The following is an 18432-nucleotide window of genomic DNA, read 5'->3' as shown; positions in this document are numbered from 1 at the left end:
GGGAAAAACAACAACGGCAGGCGGGCCGGTTGTTTGCTTTGTTTTATGGCTAATTTTAGACAATTTATGAAGTGTTGGTTATGCTTGATAAGAGCCTCTAGCGGAAACGGCTACAATAACAAGTACGAAACAATTCATGCAAACAAGCTCCGCTTAAAGCCCCTGCCTTGACGCATTACGCATACGCCCCGTAATGCGCGACAAATGATAAAGAAAAGTAACCAGCAACCCCGACCCCGACATATGAAGTTGTTAACTTTGCAACAACAAAGCCCCGAGATGAATATCCTGTTGACAGAGTACGAGTCTTTGGGCCCCGCCCTGCCTGGCCCTTTTAATTTGTTGGGGAAGTGGGGAACTGAGATAAATGTGCTACACCGAAGTTGGAGCGGAATAAAAGTCAGTAATGCAATTTGTGGCACATTCATAAAAGTCGACCGCATTTCAAATTAGTCAAAGCTCGACATTTACATTATTAAAAGTAATTAAATATTTTCAGCCCCCCTTTGGGTTAAAAGCGAGACGGTTTAATTATTCAAATGAATTCTAAAAAAATTGATAGACAGTTGGCAAGTGGCGGCAGTTTTTTTCCAACCACTGAACATTTTGGAAACTTTATTTGTCTGGCAGTTGGCTTTTTGTGGTTCTTTGGGAATTATATCCCAAGAATAATCCCCGATATTAAAGCCCGATACGTGCGATTCTATAGTCTTCTTAACCAAACGTGTGCAATTCAAAATATAGTACGAAGTAAGGATTTATTAATTTGATTTATTTGTAGCGGAAGGTGGGGAAGGAAGAGTTTATTACAATAGTTTTTTCCTTGTGATGGTAACATAGAAATGGAATTACTTCCTGAGCCATAATTTATGCATATTTTTGATGAGACAGCACGACCAATAAAAGAATTACAATCGCAGGAGAGTTCCACAGAGATATCCTTTTAACGGAGCAATAAATGCATACTGTTTCATCCTAGTACGGCTTGTAAATGTTTTGAATTATGGCCCCGACGGAGAGTGTGCTGGGGCGTCTATTGATTTATAGAGGCAGATACGCAGGTCCAAATGCATTTCACTCAGCCTGGTCTTGTGGGAGTCCAATTAAAAGGGTTTCGCCTGGTTTTCAGCTTAATGAGCTGCTTCCTTCATGTGGCACTTATGCAACTCGAGGGTGAAAACCTCTTTGAAGGAGCTTTTCCGCGCCAATCGATGTTGATTAATTGAAATTTATTCAGTTCCAGAGATTTATATTTATCTTTCGGTTCAATGAACCGCAAAGTAAACCTTTCATTTTAAAATTTGCGAGAAGTTCTCCACTATCCCGGCCTGGGTCACTCCAACACGCGCCAAAGTTTTGTAAACTTTATAAATGCCGAATGCCCACACATCCCTCTGCCGGCCGACGCCCCCACATCGTGCCCCTCACTGCCCCCTCACATTTGTTCCCATTTGGTTTCGTCCTGTACTTAAGCACGCGCTAGAAAGCAAAATGTTTTAGCAACTTTCAACTTTGACATAATGCAAATTATTTGATTTCATTTTATTATTTGTTATCTCTGGTCGCTCTCGTCCCCCCGCCGGCTTTAACTTTTTAAGTGTTTAATTTGGTAAAGTCCGGGCTCGGAATGGATTTTGACGAGCGGGATAAGCCGAAAGGACCTGCCGCACATTTTAATGGCCAAAGCACAGAGGCCGCTTTTCGATGGGCCTTTCGGGGAGATGCCGAAGCTGCCGGAGCCCTGCCTCGTTCTGGCCGTGTCAGACCACAAAACAATTTAAGTTACAAACATTGGAAACTTTTCTATTTGTCGAGCGCACAGATCCACAACAGCGGCTCGAAAGTTAAAGGCAACTTTGGAGCTTTTTATTTTGGATTAGGGGAAACATCCCCCAATCGACATTCGACTCTCCATCCTGGTCATTCCTCATACGCCGTGTGGGCGAAAGACTCGTGGCTGTCAATTGCTGCCGGCCCTCGGGGCGTATGATTGACAGAATCGCCCTCCCTCAGCCCCTCACAACAGCAATCACAACAGATTCAATGATTAGCTCACTCGAGTGAACCTCTCCCGTCCATTGACTCCATTCGTACGGGAGAGCTTCATTTAATATGTTTGGACGTTGATTAATTCCCCGAATCGCCTGTTACGCAGCTTGTTGCTCCTCGACTTGGCACAACAGATGTCCCATTTGCTGCAGTCGTTCGTCCACTAAACTATTGCCTCACTCCTACATTATTAATCCCACCCTTGAGTGGAGGGCAATCATCCACGGATCATCTAGGGACAAGTAGCCATGGTTGATTGATTCGCCTCCTTACATTGCAAAGCCTTGGTACATACTGGAGAATAAAATTGGGCTTATTAGTTTTAAATCAGTTTATTAATTAGTTTAAATCAGTTATATTAATAATGTATACATATATAATTTTTACAGTTCGTAAAGCTAGCTCGAAAATGTTCTTTTTCGTTTTAAATTTTCCACTATCCTTAATCTTTTCACCATTTTTACTAAGTTGAATTATATGGGTCTGGGATTTGAAATGTTCGTTTCCGACATCACTCATATTTAGCTTCTAATACAAGGTTCAAACCGGCCTATCGCTGGAGTTCGGCGAAGACTCTGGTAAGTGCGAAATCGGAGTAGGCGACGTGGGAGGGGACTGTCTTAAAATACCACAAAAACAAAGAACTTAAGGCGGTAGGAAGGATAACAACAATTTAGCTAACAAATAACGAAAGTGAACTAAAGCAGATGGTTGGGGGCCAAAAGCCAGGCTCAAAGTGGTTTGTTTCACTCCAAAAAGGTTCCTTAGCTGAGGCCGGGAAACATGGGAAGATGTAATATATATCAGCAGCAGGAGCAGCTCCTCGGCGAACGAGCACAACACAGATAGTCGAGCATCCTCATCCTCCTTGTTGGGTTGAAATAAAAATCTTGAAACATAACATGTATAAGCTACAAATTATTAATTTTCGTTTCAATCATGCTTATGAAATAGAGGCCTGGAATCAAAATAATACAATCAATTGGGGGATCCTTTAGGATTCAAAAGTGCAAGCCCATTTTCAATTTTAAAAGTCTAATATTTCTACTTCGAAAAGATTTGGGGAAAGTATATAATCTAAAATGATACAGGATTTTAATTTTTGAACGGCTAGAAAATATTTTCATAAATTCAAGTAGTCTAAGATCTATAAAATATTTCCACTAATTAACCAAACGATCCAGATTTAAATAATAAGAAATGTCTTCCCACAGCACAGCCATCCGCACCTGATCTCGTTACAGGAGCTCGCCCAAGTCCTGAGCCTGCACCAGCTGCTCACGTTCCCGTTCTCGTTCTCGATCCCTTTCCCGTTCTCGGTCTCGATCTCGATCCAGTTCCCGCTCCATTTCCATCTCCTGGTTGTCCTTCTGTTCACGCGCCGCCCGCTGCTGCTCCTCCTCCTCCTGCTGTTGCTGCTTCTTCCGGTGCTCATAATTGACCAGCCGCTGGCCCACCAAATACTTGTCCACCTTGATGGAAAGGTAGAGCTTCTTGAGCTGCTTTATCTGGAACAGGACAAAGCAGATGCTGCCCACAACGATGAAGCAGACGGGATACACCAGACGCGTAATGACGTGGCGAGAGTAGGGGTCGGCGAAGCAAATCGGTCCCACCATGTGGGCCAGGACATAGGGGGCGGCCAGAGCAAGGCCGAAGGTAGTGACCACGGGCACGGCCAGATCTCTCATAACAAACTTTAGATCAAAGTCGCGTAAGCCGTCCATATAGGCTCTCTCCAGCGCCCGTTTCATGTGCCAGTCCGGACCCATGAGAGTTAGGGCGATGGCTATTTTGCTATAGAGCACACCGAGAGCCCAGTCCTGCCACAGGAAGTGTATGGGTGTCTTGCGCAGGGGCACGCGCAGCGGAATCACCACCAGAAGTTCCAGAAGCAGGCCAAACAACAGGGGCACCAGCACAAATATTCCGATAAGGGTTAGAACCGGCAGGGCATACTGCAATGCCACACGAGCCCAATGCTTCATTTTGTTGACAATAGCCGTTCGTCCTTGTGGCAGGAGGGTCACCACGACGGCTATTCCCCGGCACACAATCCAGCACAAGTAGCCGCCAATCTCCGCGGTGTAGAGCTCGTGCGATCGCAGTAGTCGTTCATTCTTCCTAGCTGCCTCCGGGTCAGCAACTGCTCCAGCTGCAGCAGCGGCCCCAGCCGCTCCCGCCGCCGCGCCGGCTGCCTTTTCCACCGGCTGGCTCGTCCAGAGCATCATTAGCCTCCTGCCAATATAAACTGGAATCGTTAGGGTCAGCATTGCGGCGCAAACAATGGACAAGCACATCAGCATGAGCAGGGCGCACAATCGGAAAGCAAACAGAGAGGGTTTATCATACGGCTGAAAGCCAACTGGAGCATCGCGTTGCATAATGGCCTGATGTGCAGCGGCAAGGTTGCGCGGAGCAGGAGCAGGTGCCGGTTCGGCAGGTGGTGGTGGAGGAGGTGGAGGAAGAAGTGGCTGCGCAGCGGCACCCTCTTGACCCTCTTGATTCCCATTCTCGGGGGCATCACCCTCTACTCCCTCTTCGCCAGCTGCCGTATTTGCGGGGTCTGGTGCGGGCAGCAAATAACTTCGGATGCCCAAGAGCCAAGCGACGGCTGTGCACCAGATTCGAAGCAGTCCCTTAAGCCATATGCGCGTCTGAGTCTGCTCAAAGAATCCCGGCAAGACGATCTACCAAAAGATATGAAGAAATTCATTAAAGCGGATTTCTGGGAATGTGTCGGAAACAACTACCTGTAAAAGCAGTAGCTGCAGACTAAGATCATTGACCTCGGCATCACCACTTAGGGCATAGGGCAAGAAGTTCGGCCAAGCCACCTGCAGGATGCGGATGGGCAACCAGAGCATGAGGAGCACCGCGAAGCCAAAGATCATTGCAGATGCGACCAAGCGCCGAATGTGCCTCACAATCGGCACATGGATCATTTCCTGGATGGGGCTGAAGTCCGGGTCGTTGACATTGCGGAAGATCCAGAGCACTCCCGGGCGGAGTACCTCCCGCAGCAGAGATATAAAGGCGGCGAAATAGTAGACATAGACCATACCAAACATCCAGTGGACAAACAGCGAGGTGCCCGGGGCCGCCTTGAAGCTCGCCTTGCGATCCTTCAAACTGGCATCGAGAAGCGGCAGCGAACAGATGTCCAGCCACCAGCCACAGATGAGGGGCAGCACTCCGATCTCCACCACGGATAAGAGCGATACCTTCACCACAATGTAGCAAAGCCCGATGAACCAGCACACTTTTCTTAGACGGAAGACTCGGGCAAAGAAGTGCAGCACCACCAGCGTCAACCCAATGCAGCAGTAGCCAAATAAGGTCGTAATTAGACCGTGGAAGTGGAGCAGAGGCTTCTCGGGCTGCAGCAGATCCATCGAGCTGAGAATGAAGTTTCCCACACAGTAGGGGCAAAAGGCAAATGTAAAAATGAACATGGTGTTCAGCGAAATTATCCAAAAGACGTGCTCAAGAAACACCAGGGACCCGTCTAGTCCCAAGAGCCGTTCCCATGTCAACTCCTCGGCTGCCCGATCCCATTCCATGGGATTCCAATTCTGTTCGTCAGCGTCAGCATCCACAGCCGCAGGGGCTGGAGCCGCAGCAGCGACCTCATCTTGTCCCAAATCGTTGTCCGCCTGAGCAGGGGCCGCGTTGTCCATGGGCAAGTCCTGAGGAGCTTCGCCGTTGTTGTTGTCATCCTGAGGGACAGCCACGTCGGCGGCAGCAGCAGGTGCCGCAGCCGGAACGGGAGCGGCCTGCAGAGGAGCATCGTCCCGCTCTAGCCAGTCCGGACCACCGCCGTGCAAAATCTGCTCGCGCAGCCAGACAAGTCCAATAAAGGACAGCAGCGTACAAGTCACGACAAAGCATCCACGAAAAGCATCCGCAGCCAGATTCTCCATTGAAAAAATATCAAACGGCAGCGTGAGGATCATGTCAAAGGAGCTGGCGCGGAATAGGTAGCGGTAGGTTCTATACGCCGATAGGGGAACCACTCCGAACCAGGCCATGCCCACCAGGGAGTAGTGCAGCCAGCAGCGGGCACCTTCTAATACAGCGGACATCAGTCCAACGAGCACATCCTTCAGCGGCAGGACTCGTGGCATGTCGGGGGCGTAGATGGGCTGGAAGCTGAAGCGGTGGCCACATAGCTCGCAGTACTCCTTGTGCGAGTAGCGCATCCACTGCATTAGGCAGTCCTGATGAATGTATTTGATGGATCCCGTACAGATGCACGGGTAGAATAGCGGTCTGTCCGGCTGCGCCTCGCAGCGACAGACGCGACAAATGTCGCCTTGCGACAAGTCATCCATCCTGCAAGTTGCCTCCTGATCCTGATCCTTCAATTCAGTTTTGCCCCCTGGCCGATAGTTCCGTTGGCCATTTGCGTAGTTCCAAGGCAATTAGCAATTTGGCCCTCGCTCTGATGCTGCCGATAGCCCGGGTGCTGTGGCCAATTGTAAGATAAAATGGCTATGCGTCTCTGAAGCGGATCTTACACTTAAATTTAACTAATTACTCGTGATATTATTACGACAAAACAAAAGTTTCAGACAAACAGTTCAGTGCGTACACACCGTTAAATTGGAAAAAAAACTCGTACAGTTAGAGCTGGCACCAGACGGTGGCAAAAACAATAAAAAAGTCACGAGTTTTATTTTGGGCGACTAAACGGGAAAAAAAAGTTGCAAATTAAACTGCAAAACCTTTAAGAATAATTACATGAATGGGGTACTGTCTACCAAAACACCTTGGGCTACTGGAGCCTGCTTTACTTTTGTAATCACATTGTATTTCCTTCTAACAGTAACATAAAAACATTGAGAACAAATATATTAGGTGTGTTATATGCTTCTTTATTATACAAGTTGGATACAAAATTGGTTCACATTTTACCCGCTTGATAATTAGGATTCAGTTTCAATATATACCGTGACAGGGAAGTAACAGTCTAACAGACCAGTGTGACCACACCGTTTATGTGTACCGCCACTAACACTCACGTTTTGTTTTTGTACGTCCCTTGTCACTATTTTGCAATCATTCAATTACGATTTTGCACCGAAAATTAGGCGAACGACAGTATGCAGCGACAAATGATTAGTATCCTGGGACAGACAGGGCGCCGCATGATGCTGGGACAACAACTTCGCCCGTTGTCAGTATCCGCGCAACGCAGGGAGATCTTCAAAGTACAGAGTGCAGAGGATTTCGACAAGAAGGTGAAGAACAGCCAGCAGCCCGTTATTGTTGACTTCTTCGCAACGTAAGTAATTCACCAAAAATTACTAAAATATCCTAACCCTTCCAACACCCAGGTGGTGCAACCCCTGCAAGCTGCTGACCCCTCGTATTGAGAATATTGTCGGGGAACAGGCGGGCTCTATCAAATTGGCAAAAGTTGACATTGACGAGCACAGCGAACTGGCTCTGGACTACGATGTAGCGGCCGTCCCAGTCCTGGTGGTGATGCAAAACGGCAAGGAGGTGCAACGCATGGTGGGCCTTCAAGATGAGGACAAAATACGTGCCTGGGTCGCCGCCGCCGTGAAGCAGACAAAGTCGTAATTTGTTACCCTATGAAAGCCTTTGAAAATCTGTAGAGGATATACCCACAAATGGAGCCAAGCTTTAAGTTGATTCGGACTTTCGAAATAAATGTTTATGTTGCCACAAAAAATAGAAACTAAGCCTATGTTAAATAGTCTAAATAGAGAACCAGCCGGGCGTGCCGGGCCGCTTCTTGTTTCTGTCTAGGAACTTTCGGAATCCCGCTTTAGACTCGTCCAGCGATTTCTCCTCCTGGGCCTGCTTCTCTGCCTTCTCGGCGAACATTTCGGGGAAGATGAAGGACTGGTCCCGTGGCTGGAAAAGGGTTATGTTAATAGAGCTCCCAATATTTCTCTCCATTGTTTGCTCTCACCAGCGTTACATAAGCTATTTTAACGTCGTCTTTCTTCGTCACATAGCCATATGTCTGATCCCTCTTGGTCTCCCCAAGGGCAATACGGGTGCGCACATCTATTACCGGCAACTTGTAGATCTTCTCGAGGTAGTTCCTCACATCGTACTTGGTCATTTCCATGGACACGGAAAACGTGACGATATTGGGCGGTTGCTCCTCCTTCGGCCGGATGACCTTCATCCAAAAGTTGGGCAGGAAGACGCGCAGCTGCGGGTTGCCCCTCTGGTAAATGGGGTACCACCTGGTGGACATGGTTGCCTTAAATGCACGTTTTCAGTTAAGATTTTATAAACCAAAATATTGTTGGTTTTAAAAAGGGACTAAAAAAGACCAAAAGGGTTTGGTGCAGCATGGGCGCAGCAAGGGGTTTATTTAAGGAACTCACCGAATAAATAAGTGTGTTGATAATCAAATTAAAATACTTTTCCGGAAAAGCTTATATATTCTAATTATAAAATTAGAAAATACTTCGAAAGTTTGCGCGATTATCAATTTGCATCCACTCTTCATTCACGCGCTCATCTCTAGGCGGAACAGCATGTGTTCAATCACAACAATTTGAAATGAGAGTTTTATGAAAACATCAGACAGACTTCCTGGCCACGATGGGAAAGATTCGAAAGAAGGAGGCTCGCAAGAAGCCGTTGACCCGCAAAGAGCAGCGGAAACAAAAAGTGGAGCTCAAGAAGGAAAACAAACGTCTGTACCACGCCGGGAAGTCCAATGGGACCCAGCGCGTGGTAGCTGCAGCTGAGGCCGCCTCTGCGGCGCGGCAATCCAGTAAAAAACCAAAAAAGAAGTCGAAGAAAATCAAAGTGAATCCAGAGGATATTCCCAGAGAGCAGCTGCTGTCTGGGGAGGTGCCCTCTGATGAGGACGAATCCATAGCCTCCGACTTTAGTGATGAAGAGGTCGACACCTTGCTGCCGAAGAAACCGAAAGTGGAGATCTATGAGCCTTTGGGGAAAACAGCTAAGATTTTGAAGGGAGGAATTCAGCGGCAGGACGAAAATGAGGTCAGGAAGAAGGAGCTCCGCCAGCAGAAGGAACTGGAGAGCAAGTCCAAGAAGCAGAGGCTCAAGCAGCTGCGCCTGGAAAACGAGGAGGAGGATCGAGAAATCGCCAAGCTGGAGAAGAAACTCAAACTGAACAAAAGCAAGGACAAGAACCGCCTGGTCCGGAAGATGTTCAATGATGGCTTAGATTACCTTCTGGACTTCGTCTTAGACGACGAGGAGGAAAAACGAAAGTGGGAGGAGAAGCAGGAGCGCAAGCGCAAGTTAAAGGAGGATCAGGAGAAGGAGGAGGCGGGCATGTGGAGTGACGAGGAGGATGGAGGAGACGGTGAAGATAATGAGGGGGGAAATTTTGAGGGATCGGAGGCTTCAGAAGAAGACAGCGAAGAGGAACTCAGTGGGGAGGAGGAGGAGCAAAGCGAGAGTTCGGACGGAGAGGAGGAACCGCAAGGTAAGTGAATTCTCAGAACTCGATTGCCCATAGTAATTCTCGACCCTACTCATCACAGTCAAGGAGGACATATATGGACGCAAACGCGATGCTGAGGGAAACATCCTGCCCGACCCCGTGGAACAGGAGGCCTCTGCCGCTGGTCAGAAGTATATACCGCCCCACCAAAGGGCTCTGATAGCCGCCAGTGCAGGATCCAACGAAAAGCAGGCCGAGATTTTGGCTCGGTTGCAGAAGCAGTGCAAAGGTCTGCTAAACCGCTTGTCGGAGGCCAATCTTCACAAGATTGCTGCTGGTATCGAGACGCTCTACATGAAGAACTCCCGCTATAATATGAACGAAACTCTGACGAAGTTGCTCCAAGAAGCGCTGCTGGGCTCGACAAAAACCAACGAGCGCATGGTGCAGGAGCACATGGTGCTCCTGGCTTATCTCCATGCTCAGATTGGCAGCGAAATCGGGGCCCACTTCCTTCAGACTTTCGTGGAGCTGTTCGACGGTTACGTGAAGGAGATGGCAACTTTCGAGGTGGAGGACAAACGCTTGAATAATCTCGTCCTAATTCTCTGCTACATGTACCTCTTCCGCATTTACGAGCTGAGCCTGCTAATGGAGCTGATAGGTCGGTTGTCGGATAGCCTCTGCGAGAAGAGCGTCGAGTGCCTTCTGCTAATCTTGCAGTCTATTGGCTTCCGCCTGCGCAAGGATGACCCTCTTGCCTTCAAGACAATGATGCAGCGGGTGCAATCGCAGATTTCCGCTGCTCCTTTGGAGCTCAAAGAGAATCCCCGTCTGCGGTTCATGGTGGATATCCTTAATGCGGTTAAAAACAACAACACGCAGAAGCTTCCTCAGTACGACCCTGAGCTGGCGGACAATCTTCGTAAGCGCCTGAAAGCCATGTTGAAAAACGATCGCTATGTAGTTACCCTGAAAATAACTCTGGAAGACCTGCTGCGTGCGGACAAAGTGGGTAAATGGTGGGTCGTGGGCTCCGCCTGGACCGGCAACCTCAACGAAATGGGCACTGCTAAGCGGAAAACTGAGGACCAATCCAAGTCATCGAGCACTGGATTCGCAGACAAGATGCTGGAGCTGGCCAAAAAGCAGCAAATGAACACCGCCGAGAGGCGCAACATCTTCTGCATTGTTATGAGCGCAGCCGACTACGTGGATGCCTTTGAGAAGATTCTGCACTTGGCTCTGAAGGATCAGCGCTCGGTGGCCTACGTGATAATCCACTGCGCTCTGAACGAAAAGAAGATCAATCCCTATTACGCCCACTTGGCACTAAAGTTCTGCCAGTTCAACCGGAAGTACCAGCTGGCTTTCCAGTTCGCCAGTTGGGACAGGATCAATGATATCGAATCCCTGGGCAAGCCCCAGATCCGCAATCTTGCCAGCTTCTTGCAGCAGGTGATACTGTCTGGTGGCTTGCAGCTCTCTGTGCTTAAAGTGGTGGACTTCATGCAGCTCGACAAGCTCAGCTTCTACTTCATGAAGGAGGTAATGCTGCGTCTGCTTTTGTCCCGGAACGAGCAAGAGGTCTTCCAGGCATTCGAGCGAGTGGCTAAGAACTCGAAGCTGCAGCAGTTCAAACAGAGTATAAGGCTTTTCCTGCAGCACTTCCTGCTTCAGCCGGAGCAGCTGGCCAAGCTGAAGCTGGAGGAGGAGCAGCAAAAGTTGCTCGAGCAGCGGGTTGATCATCTCGACAAGCTGCTTGCCTACGTCGATTTGTAAATTTTAAAATAAAAAACCCATCCTAGTTTTATTTTGTTTGGCTTTTTGATGATTGTAAACAAGGCGCTTTAGTTTTAATTCTAGTACAAGTATTTCTTATCATAGACTTATCATTATCGACTAATCGAAACTCTGGAGGAGATCGCGGGCTCGTTGGTAGAGCACGGACTCGATTAGTTTCTGCCTCTCGGACTCATCCGCAAGCTTTTCGCACTGCTTATCTAGCTTCTCGATCTCCTCTTCAGCAAGCTTGCTGATTTTCGCCCGCGCCGCTCCCTGGGAACTGGCCAAGTACTCCAGGGCCGTGGGCCACAGATCGGCGTCTAGTTTCTCCTCGTCGAAGGCCGTCTGCTGAATGGAAATCTGCCGCAGTTTGATGAACTTCCACTCCTCCCTGGACTGTTTCCACTTTAGAAGATACTCCTTGTTCAGTTCAGACTCCTTATTGGAATTCTGAGCTCTTTGGGCTTCCAGGCGCTGCTGGTGCTTCTGCTTCTTCTTCTGCCGCACAGTAACTATAGCGTTTGTGTTCTCTGGCCGAGCAGCTTCTCGAAGCTGAGCCGCCGTGGGCAGATTGTCTCCGTCCTCGCCCTCTGATTCAGGCTCCTGTTTGCCCCGTTTCTCCGGGACAGTCTCTGTAGCTCCTGTCGTATGTTTCCTTTTCAAAGCCTTGGTCGCAACCGCATCCCGGTCTCCAGTGGTGTCCTCCTGGAGCGCCGATTTTTTACTTCGCTTCTTCAAGACCGGAGTCTCAGACGCATCCTGGCGCCTTTTGGTGGGTTTATCTGAAAATAATTAACATGTTTAGGGCTGAATTCAATAAGACTGGAAACTAACCTCTTGGGGCCACCTGTGGCTCCAGGATAAGACTTTTTGTGGCCACCTCGTCGTCGCTCCCGGTGGAGGAAGCATGTGGCTGCTCGTGCTTGCGCTTCTTGCCCTTCCGCTTTTCAGATTTCTCCTGCTCCGAACGCGCCATATTAAGAACAAGATATTTAAAATCTCAACAAAAGCGGTTACTTCAATAAAGTAAATAAAAACAAAAGCGTCTAACAATAAAAGATGTTTTATTTAAAAAATAGTATTTCTATCAACGATATTTCACATTTTATTTTTATGTTTTCGATTACAATTTTCAGCACTGTTAATGGAGAACAGCTGTTATAATGGTTCGAGACTTGGCTTAACGGATTCCGATAACAATCGATATTTATAGTACAACATCGTTTTGCAACACTGTCCGTGTTGTAGTGTTTTTAGCAAAAGCGTCAACGGTCTTGCAAACTTAGTTAATAAATAAATAAATATGTTTATGTAGCTTAAATTATAGTTTAATAAGCCTTAATTAAAACGCGAGTGTGGTGTCTCAAAGCTTGTTTAGAAATTCAGAGAAACCACGTCAGGTAAGTGCATCGTCTTGTAGAGTAAAAGATAGCGTCATTTTGGAGCGGCAACAACAAAGCGTCCGACCGGCAATGCAATGTTTACTCGCGCGCGTGTGTGTGTTTGTTGTGCGAAGGCGTCGAGGCCTTCGCCCCCAACCTTGCGGGCGGAGCAGGCCCATCCCCAGGAAGTAGGATGTGGATGTGTGGCGGCGCCGGAGGTGTGAGGCGTTCGGAACAGCTGTTGCTTGTGGAGGACCTGGAGCGGTGGCTCGGAATCCCAGCTGTTTTTGGTCAAGGTGAGCTTGCGCGACAAGAAGCATGTGCCGTTACAAGTGCATGGAGTACAGTTACTTTTAATACCCTAGCTTAACACTTTCTAGTATTTTAGACAAGTTCGAGTGGAGCTGGAATAGCTCTCGCGAGAGCCCTCTCCCAGATAGTCCTCAGTGTCCTCCGAGAGTCCGAGCATTGGAAGGATATCCCACCCACCCCAATTGGAACGATTTCACTTTCATCCACTGAACGCCGGCGCGCCTAGCCTGCAGAATCTGTTGTAAACAAAACACTCAATTAGACCTTCTTGCCGTTGAGTCGTTTTCCGGTCGGGCGAAAATAGCATTTTTCTGAGTTTTCCCACTTTTCTGAGAGAGAAGCATCCCCTCGGGTCCCGCCCCAGAACACTGCTGGCCGTTAATTCCGATTCCGAATCCGTCGGTCATTCAGTTCTGTTTCGGTTGGGTTCTTGTGCGCATCGTCTCGCGCTTTCCGATTCGCGTTTTCCCAATTTTCCGCCGTGGTTTTCGGTGGCCTTTCTCGCGTTTCCCGATTAATCAGCAGCGATTCCCTTCGATGTTCCTTGCCTGATTCCTTGAATTTTCAGAGGGGAGGAAGCTGACGCGAACTTATGCTATAAACCCCATATCTTTTGAATTCGAAGCGGGCGTCGGCATCTTCGCTTGCTAATTGGATTGCCGACGACAAAAACCTGTCACAACAACAAAGCAACGACTCCGGTCAACTTCGGCGGTTGTTACGCGTGTGTGTCCCTCCAGCGCAGGGCCTACAGCAATCAATAGTTGCATTTGTTTTGTGCTTTTCGCGCGTTTTACTTTCTAACTCGAATGAGGCGACCCCCACTCGGCCCCTCAACTCTGGCCCACGCAAGTACCACAGAGTGGTGGCGGTTTCTCTGACAACGTGAGCGGCCAAAACAAACGGAGCTCCCCACTCCCCACCCAGCGAGGAGCGGAGGGCCACAAACATCGCCGTCGAAGCGCTTAGTTTCTAGTTCTGAGGTGGGAATGCTCGGCATCTAAATGCTCGACAGTACGCGCAAAAAGTGTAAGTACAGGTCCAGCGTAACTACCTGAATATGGTAACTACTTCAATATTTTTCCGCTGTGCCATTATCTTGTTTGTTTACATTTCGGCACATCCGCAGAATTTACACCTCTGCGAGGTGAGGAGAGGTGTGGCCACGGTCCGCCTCGGTGTGCGTCCATCATGATTCAGTTTCGTGCCCAAATCTGTATGTACTCTGTACTCTAGAAACTTGTATCTATTGGGAAGCCGCATCTCAGAAATCTGCTCTGTGTGCGAGAGCTTTCAATAGTTTTCCTCTAAAATTGGATCAGCTCATCGGCAATTAAGGCGGCCCCAAAAATAAGATATATCTCATGTGTTTGTGTCTATTCCAACTAAACTCTTTCGTAGATCTGGTATGAATGGTGCTTCCAATTGGAAGCTGAATAGGCCTTCTCTGAAACTAAGGGATTGGTATTTTAATATTTTAACTTCGTAAAGTCCACCATGTGCACATAATGTTGGCACAACTAGCTTACCTAGAAAAGCCACATTTCTGTACGTCTGTTGTGTTGCGGCACTCGTTAAAAGTATCTTTTGAGCACAAATGTCAAATATTGCTTTTTAAGGGTCACCGGCCAAGCATTTTCGCCTTTACATATTTATTTTCAATGTTGTCTGCCTGCGCGCCCCGAAAAGTTGGCCACCAAACCTCAGTTTTCTTCCCTGCTTGGCACAAAGCCGGCCTTTGACTCGCATGGGGGTTGGTTGGATCGTTGAGTCATTCTTACAAGGGTTGTGCGGCCACTGAGTGCACGAGGGCCTGGGGGAAGCAAATGAGTTTATTCCGTCGTACCTCAGTTGTGCTGCGCTGTTTCCAATAGCTTCTTGGTCTGGGCTGCCTTCCGAACGAGATGAGAGCGGCAGATCACAGCCATTAGGCTGATTTGATTTGCCGAATCGTAGTCTGATTTCGTTCTGTTCCTTCACCGCGGATTGACGTCAAATTATTTATGCAGCCCATGGGCCATGGGCCGTTTGGCTTTTATATTCTCTATAGGTACGCTTTTGAGTGTGTTCCCGAGGCTGCCGTATTCTGATTTCTATACGGGGACACTAAACGGCGCCCTCATTCGCAATGCAACTCGGGTGCGACGCGGTGTCCGACTTTGCCAAAACCCCGGCTCGAGGGCGTCGCTGATTCGCGAGCTGCAATCACAGCTGAAATTTAAATGCTTTTCCTCATCACCGAGTCGTTAAATACGCATTGGAGAGCTTAAATGGCGTCGCCCGACACGCGCACTTCCGTCACCCAGCCGAATACCCAAATGTTTTCAGAGAAAATCCCCAAAAAGTGCCAAAATAAAACGATCAACGTGGATTGCGCTTTGTCGCGGACAGAGTAACGACATGGAGGAGCAAGTGCCAGAATGGATTGTGACAGATTGTTGGCGGAATACGGATATCCAATAGCTGTTTGAGTTCTTTTTTAAGATGGCTTGTTAAATATGAAAAATGGACTGGCCCAGACATGAGGCGACAATTACAAAAATTAATGGAACAAGCGCATATTTTTCACAAATTTTAATGAGGTTCAACGAAAGAGAGTTTCGACTTGGGAAAGTTAATGCATATGCTATACTTATTGCGGAGATAACTACAAATTTAAAGGCTTGCCCGCCTAATATATTACTTGTTGCTTGCAAAGAAATAATATGTATTCGAATTCTGAAAACTGTCTCTGCCGAATTCCAAGGCATCTATTTACCAGAGCCCGTCGCACATAGAATCGGAAAACAACAAAAGGCACACTGTTTTCTAAATAGAATCCCCAAAATAAAATCGAATCTGACGACATCGCTGGTGTACATCTGCGGAGGCCTTGGGGAGGTCGTGCAAAAAACAAAACGCTTTCAAGCCATTTTCCTCAAACAGTGACCCTGAAAACAGTGGTCTGCGATTGGTATTCCGAACTGGGTCAATAAATAGGGGCATATGCGTTGGCTCAATTCCGCTTCCAACGGGGTCAGGAGAGATAGGCCACCCCAGGAGCTTGCTTGGCAACCGAACCCCAATAATCAATCCAATTAAAACAACTGCCAGGGACAACCGGCGTGGATAGCGGGCGAACCTCAAGGCGTTTCGCATTGCGTGCGAGTGGGCTGGCCCTAATGGGTGCAGTACACCAGATTGGAAAACTATCCGCAGATCGGCGAGCGCTTTTCTTTCGGCCGGAAAGTGAAAGTCCATGTGCGACGGCCGCCAATTTGATGTGCGTTTCTGTCCATTAATCTCTCTTTTTTGGGCTTTGGCTTTTTTTTTGCGATAATGCTTTGATTGTCTTGCTCCATGTGCGGTTGCTGGACTTTCGATTTGATTGATTTGCCGGCCTGGCCCGGCCCGGCCTGGCGAAATCCAAACGCAATTCTCTTCATTCTGCGGTCGGCCTAAAATTAGCATGGAAACGTATCTGATTTAATTATGGGACTGTGATTTCTGGCCCGACATGAGGAGATTATTATCTCCCGTTGCATATTTTGGAGTTTGAAAAGTTGATGATCCCTAAAGACAGCCCCTGGTGAAAAAATGGTGATCTATTGGTTTTTTTTTCAAGAGATTATGATTAATGATCCTAATCGTAGTGTTCTAGTTGGGTCTGGTCTAGTTCTAATAGTTTTAACTCTTGTAGTGTCGCCAGTTGGGGATAAGATGGGACAGGCTTTAAAGGTACAATCGCATGAAATCACAATCTGTAACCCAATTCGAGCTTGGCATTTCATTCAAGTTCACTCGCAAACTCGTTCCGTTCGATGTGGCTGCTATTAGCAGTGCGTGGGCTGGAAAATTGCTTCGCGCCTTGTTTTCGTTCCCGATCCATCTGGAGGGTGGAGCCAAGAGGCATTTGCATAGAGCCGAGAGCCTTGTGTGCAGCGGCGTGTAATTTGAGTGGAAGAATGGTTATTATGACATTTGCATACAAGCCGGCAATTAATTGGCAACCACCACCACCGAGTGGCACTCCTCGCCGCAGATCGGCCGCAACTGGCAAGGATTGGCCCTGGGACGGCTGGCGGGCGGATTAGGTCCGTCATAGGCATTAGCATAAAATAGGCAACAGATTTCTCGATCGGCGTCCAACCCGAACGTGCCTCCCTGCGGAATTCTCTCACACGTATCCCCAATATGTGTGCCTATGCCAAAGCACATATATAGTTTTTTCACAACTCTGTCTAAGCAAACAGTTACTGTTGCTGGCATCGGCGATCGCGGCACGTGAGCGTTTTACCAACGAGCCAAAAACAACATAGCGCACCTCAAGCAGCCACATGAGCTACGAGATTTCATAAAAACACACGAGAAGGGCCGTAAAAAATTAAAATAAAAACCAGAAACAACCTCATGGGCTGGATGTTTTTCTTTCTGGAATTTCAAAACGCCATACACTCTCTCAGTTATCTTTTTGTGTCGATGCGTGCGTTCTGCGAGACCTGGGTGGGGTTTGACGACAACAAGAGGGAGTGGGGCCCTCTAGAGGGATTAGGGGACTTGGGATTTCTCTTGTCCCTAAGGTGGTGGGTCTCCCCGCCCCATAGAGCCTATGGTCGGAGCTATTAAGACTGCCAAGCGGATAGGAGCTGTGCAGATTATCTTCTAGATACTAACCGATCGATTAGGCTTATGGACTGGCCAGGCAGACCTGTGATTTATGCCGCCGGGCGTGGCCTCTGAATTGGGTGGGTGCAGTTGCAGTGGCAGTTCCAGCCCAATCCCCAAGAATTTCTTAATGGCCAGTTGGTGGGCTGTTACGTGACCACCTGGATAAAGCGAAGTACGTTTTCTTTTTGGTTTGGCGTCCACTGCGTTGCGAAAGCGAAAATCGAAAGTGCCAAGGCGGCGGAAGGTTGTCGCTGGCCTGCTCCTGGCAGCGATCTGCGACCCCCACCCATCCGACCGGTCGATTGCCGCATTGCATCATCTTTCACATCTCATATTTCCCCGGCCAGTCGGGCGACGGCTGTAAATACCAAATATAATTGTTCAACTGTCCATAAAAACGAGAAGCTTAAAAGGAGACCCTTTTGTCCGCCGACGTCCATTGAACTTGGCTCCGAGCGCCTACTCCCCCCAGCCCCTCAAAGAGCTGTCTCTGGACTAGCTGCCTCGACAAAATAATTTCACACCAAGGTGTCTGGCGGCTGCGAGTCGAACCTATCTGGATACAGATACCTGACTGTCCCATCCATCAATCGGCGGAGAGATTGCGCCACAGGTCGGCAGGTGTCGGAGATGTTCGAACTCATAGAGGGTGGAACTCGAAGGCGGGGTGCCAGCTGATTGGGGCATCTCCGTGGGAACCTCCAGGGCCTCCAGGAAGTTCCTTGGTCTCAACGCCAGGGCATCCCAATACTCGCCCTGCCCAGTACCGGGAAAGTGCACTCGGCGATTGAGCAAACTCTATTACAAGACGCCGCGCCGTCGCTTGCCACATTCCTGAGCAGCAAC

General features: G+C 48.5%; 6 protein-coding genes across 6 annotated transcripts in view; 3 read left to right on the top strand and 3 right to left on the bottom strand.

Annotated features, from left to right (window-relative positions):
• Window positions 1-3067: 3067 nt before the first annotated feature.
• On the bottom strand, window positions 3068-6675 carry LOC6507498 (E3 ubiquitin-protein ligase MARCHF6). The gene is made up of 2 exons (XM_001955848.4): window positions 4803-6675; window positions 3068-4739 (listed from the first exon to the last, which is right to left on the bottom strand). Exons 1-2 carry the CDS (start codon window positions 6381-6383, stop codon window positions 3288-3290), a joined length of 3033 nt encoding a protein of 1010 aa, XP_001955884.1. The 5' UTR covers window positions 6384-6675; the 3' UTR covers window positions 3068-3287.
• Window positions 6676-6871: 196 nt separating this feature from the next.
• On the top strand, window positions 6872-7756 carry LOC6507542 (thioredoxin, mitochondrial). Its single transcript, XM_001955849.4, has 2 exons — window positions 6872-7336; window positions 7389-7756. Exons 1-2 carry the CDS (start codon window positions 7155-7157, stop codon window positions 7636-7638), a joined length of 432 nt encoding a protein of 143 aa, XP_001955885.1. The 5' UTR covers window positions 6872-7154; the 3' UTR covers window positions 7639-7756.
• LOC6507497 (39S ribosomal protein L23, mitochondrial) lies at window positions 7701-8366 on the bottom strand. The gene is made up of 2 exons (XM_001955850.4): window positions 7994-8366; window positions 7701-7935 (listed from the first exon to the last, which is right to left on the bottom strand). The coding sequence occupies exons 1-2, from the start codon at window positions 8285-8287 to the stop codon at window positions 7777-7779; spliced, it is 453 nt and encodes a 150-aa protein (XP_001955886.1). The 5' UTR covers window positions 8288-8366; the 3' UTR covers window positions 7701-7776.
• A 157-nt stretch (window positions 8367-8523) lies between these two features.
• Window positions 8524-11273, top strand: LOC6507544 (nucleolar MIF4G domain-containing protein 1 homolog). The gene is made up of 2 exons (XM_001955851.4): window positions 8524-9502; window positions 9561-11273. The coding sequence occupies exons 1-2, from the start codon at window positions 8641-8643 to the stop codon at window positions 11240-11242; spliced, it is 2544 nt and encodes an 847-aa protein (XP_001955887.1). The 5' UTR covers window positions 8524-8640; the 3' UTR covers window positions 11243-11273.
• Window positions 11269-12420, bottom strand: LOC6507496 (uncharacterized protein C7orf50 homolog). Its single transcript, XM_001955852.4, has 2 exons — window positions 12080-12420; window positions 11269-12027 (listed from the first exon to the last, which is right to left on the bottom strand). The coding sequence occupies exons 1-2, from the start codon at window positions 12219-12221 to the stop codon at window positions 11363-11365; spliced, it is 807 nt and encodes a 268-aa protein (XP_001955888.1). The 5' UTR covers window positions 12222-12420; the 3' UTR covers window positions 11269-11362.
• A 910-nt stretch (window positions 12421-13330) lies between these two features.
• The window catches only part of LOC6507547 (supervillin), a 97050-nt gene continuing 91948 nt past the window's right edge, over window positions 13331-18432 (top strand). Inside the window, exon 1 of the mRNA XM_044715005.1 lies at window positions 13331-13968. The gene's annotated coding sequence lies outside the window, so the exon portion shown is untranslated. The remainder of the gene's footprint in view (window positions 13969-18432) is intronic.

This window comes from Drosophila ananassae, chromosome 2R (assembly GCF_017639315.1).
Source record: "Drosophila ananassae strain 14024-0371.13 chromosome 2R, ASM1763931v2, whole genome shotgun sequence".
NCBI lineage: Eukaryota > Metazoa > Arthropoda > Insecta > Diptera > Drosophilidae > Drosophila > Drosophila ananassae.
The sequence above is the reverse complement of the archived record's forward strand: the minus strand, read 5'-3'. Positions and strand labels throughout refer to the sequence as shown.

Coding starts and splice junctions, on each gene's coding strand:
- LOC6507544 (XM_001955851.4), top strand. CDS start 8,641: ATGGGAAAGATTCGAAAGAAGGAGGCTCGCAAGAAGCCGTTGACCCGC. Junction 9,503..9,560: donor CGGAGAGGAGGAACCGCAAG/GTAAGTGAATTC, acceptor TACTCATCACAG/TCAAGGAGGACATATATGGA.
- LOC6507497 (XM_001955850.4), bottom strand. CDS start 8,287: ATGTCCACCAGGTGGTACCCCATTTACCAGAGGGGCAACCCGCAGCTG. Junction 7,936..7,993: donor AAATAGCTTATGTAACGCTG/GTGAGAGCAAAC, acceptor ACCCTTTTCCAG/CCACGGGACCAGTCCTTCAT.
- LOC6507496 (XM_001955852.4), bottom strand. CDS start 12,221: ATGGCGCGTTCGGAGCAGGAGAAATCTGAAAAGCGGAAGGGCAAGAAG. Junction 12,028..12,079: donor GCCACAGGTGGCCCCAAGAG/GTTAGTTTCCAG, acceptor AATTATTTTCAG/ATAAACCCACCAAAAGGCGC.
- LOC6507542 (XM_001955849.4), top strand. CDS start 7,155: ATGCAGCGACAAATGATTAGTATCCTGGGACAGACAGGGCGCCGCATG. Junction 7,337..7,388: donor ATTGTTGACTTCTTCGCAAC/GTAAGTAATTCA, acceptor TCCAACACCCAG/GTGGTGCAACCCCTGCAAGC.
- LOC6507498 (XM_001955848.4), bottom strand. CDS start 6,383: ATGGATGACTTGTCGCAAGGCGACATTTGTCGCGTCTGTCGCTGCGAG. Junction 4,740..4,802: donor TGCAGCTACTGCTTTTACAG/GTAGTTGTTTCC, acceptor ATCTTTTGGTAG/ATCGTCTTGCCGGGATTCTT.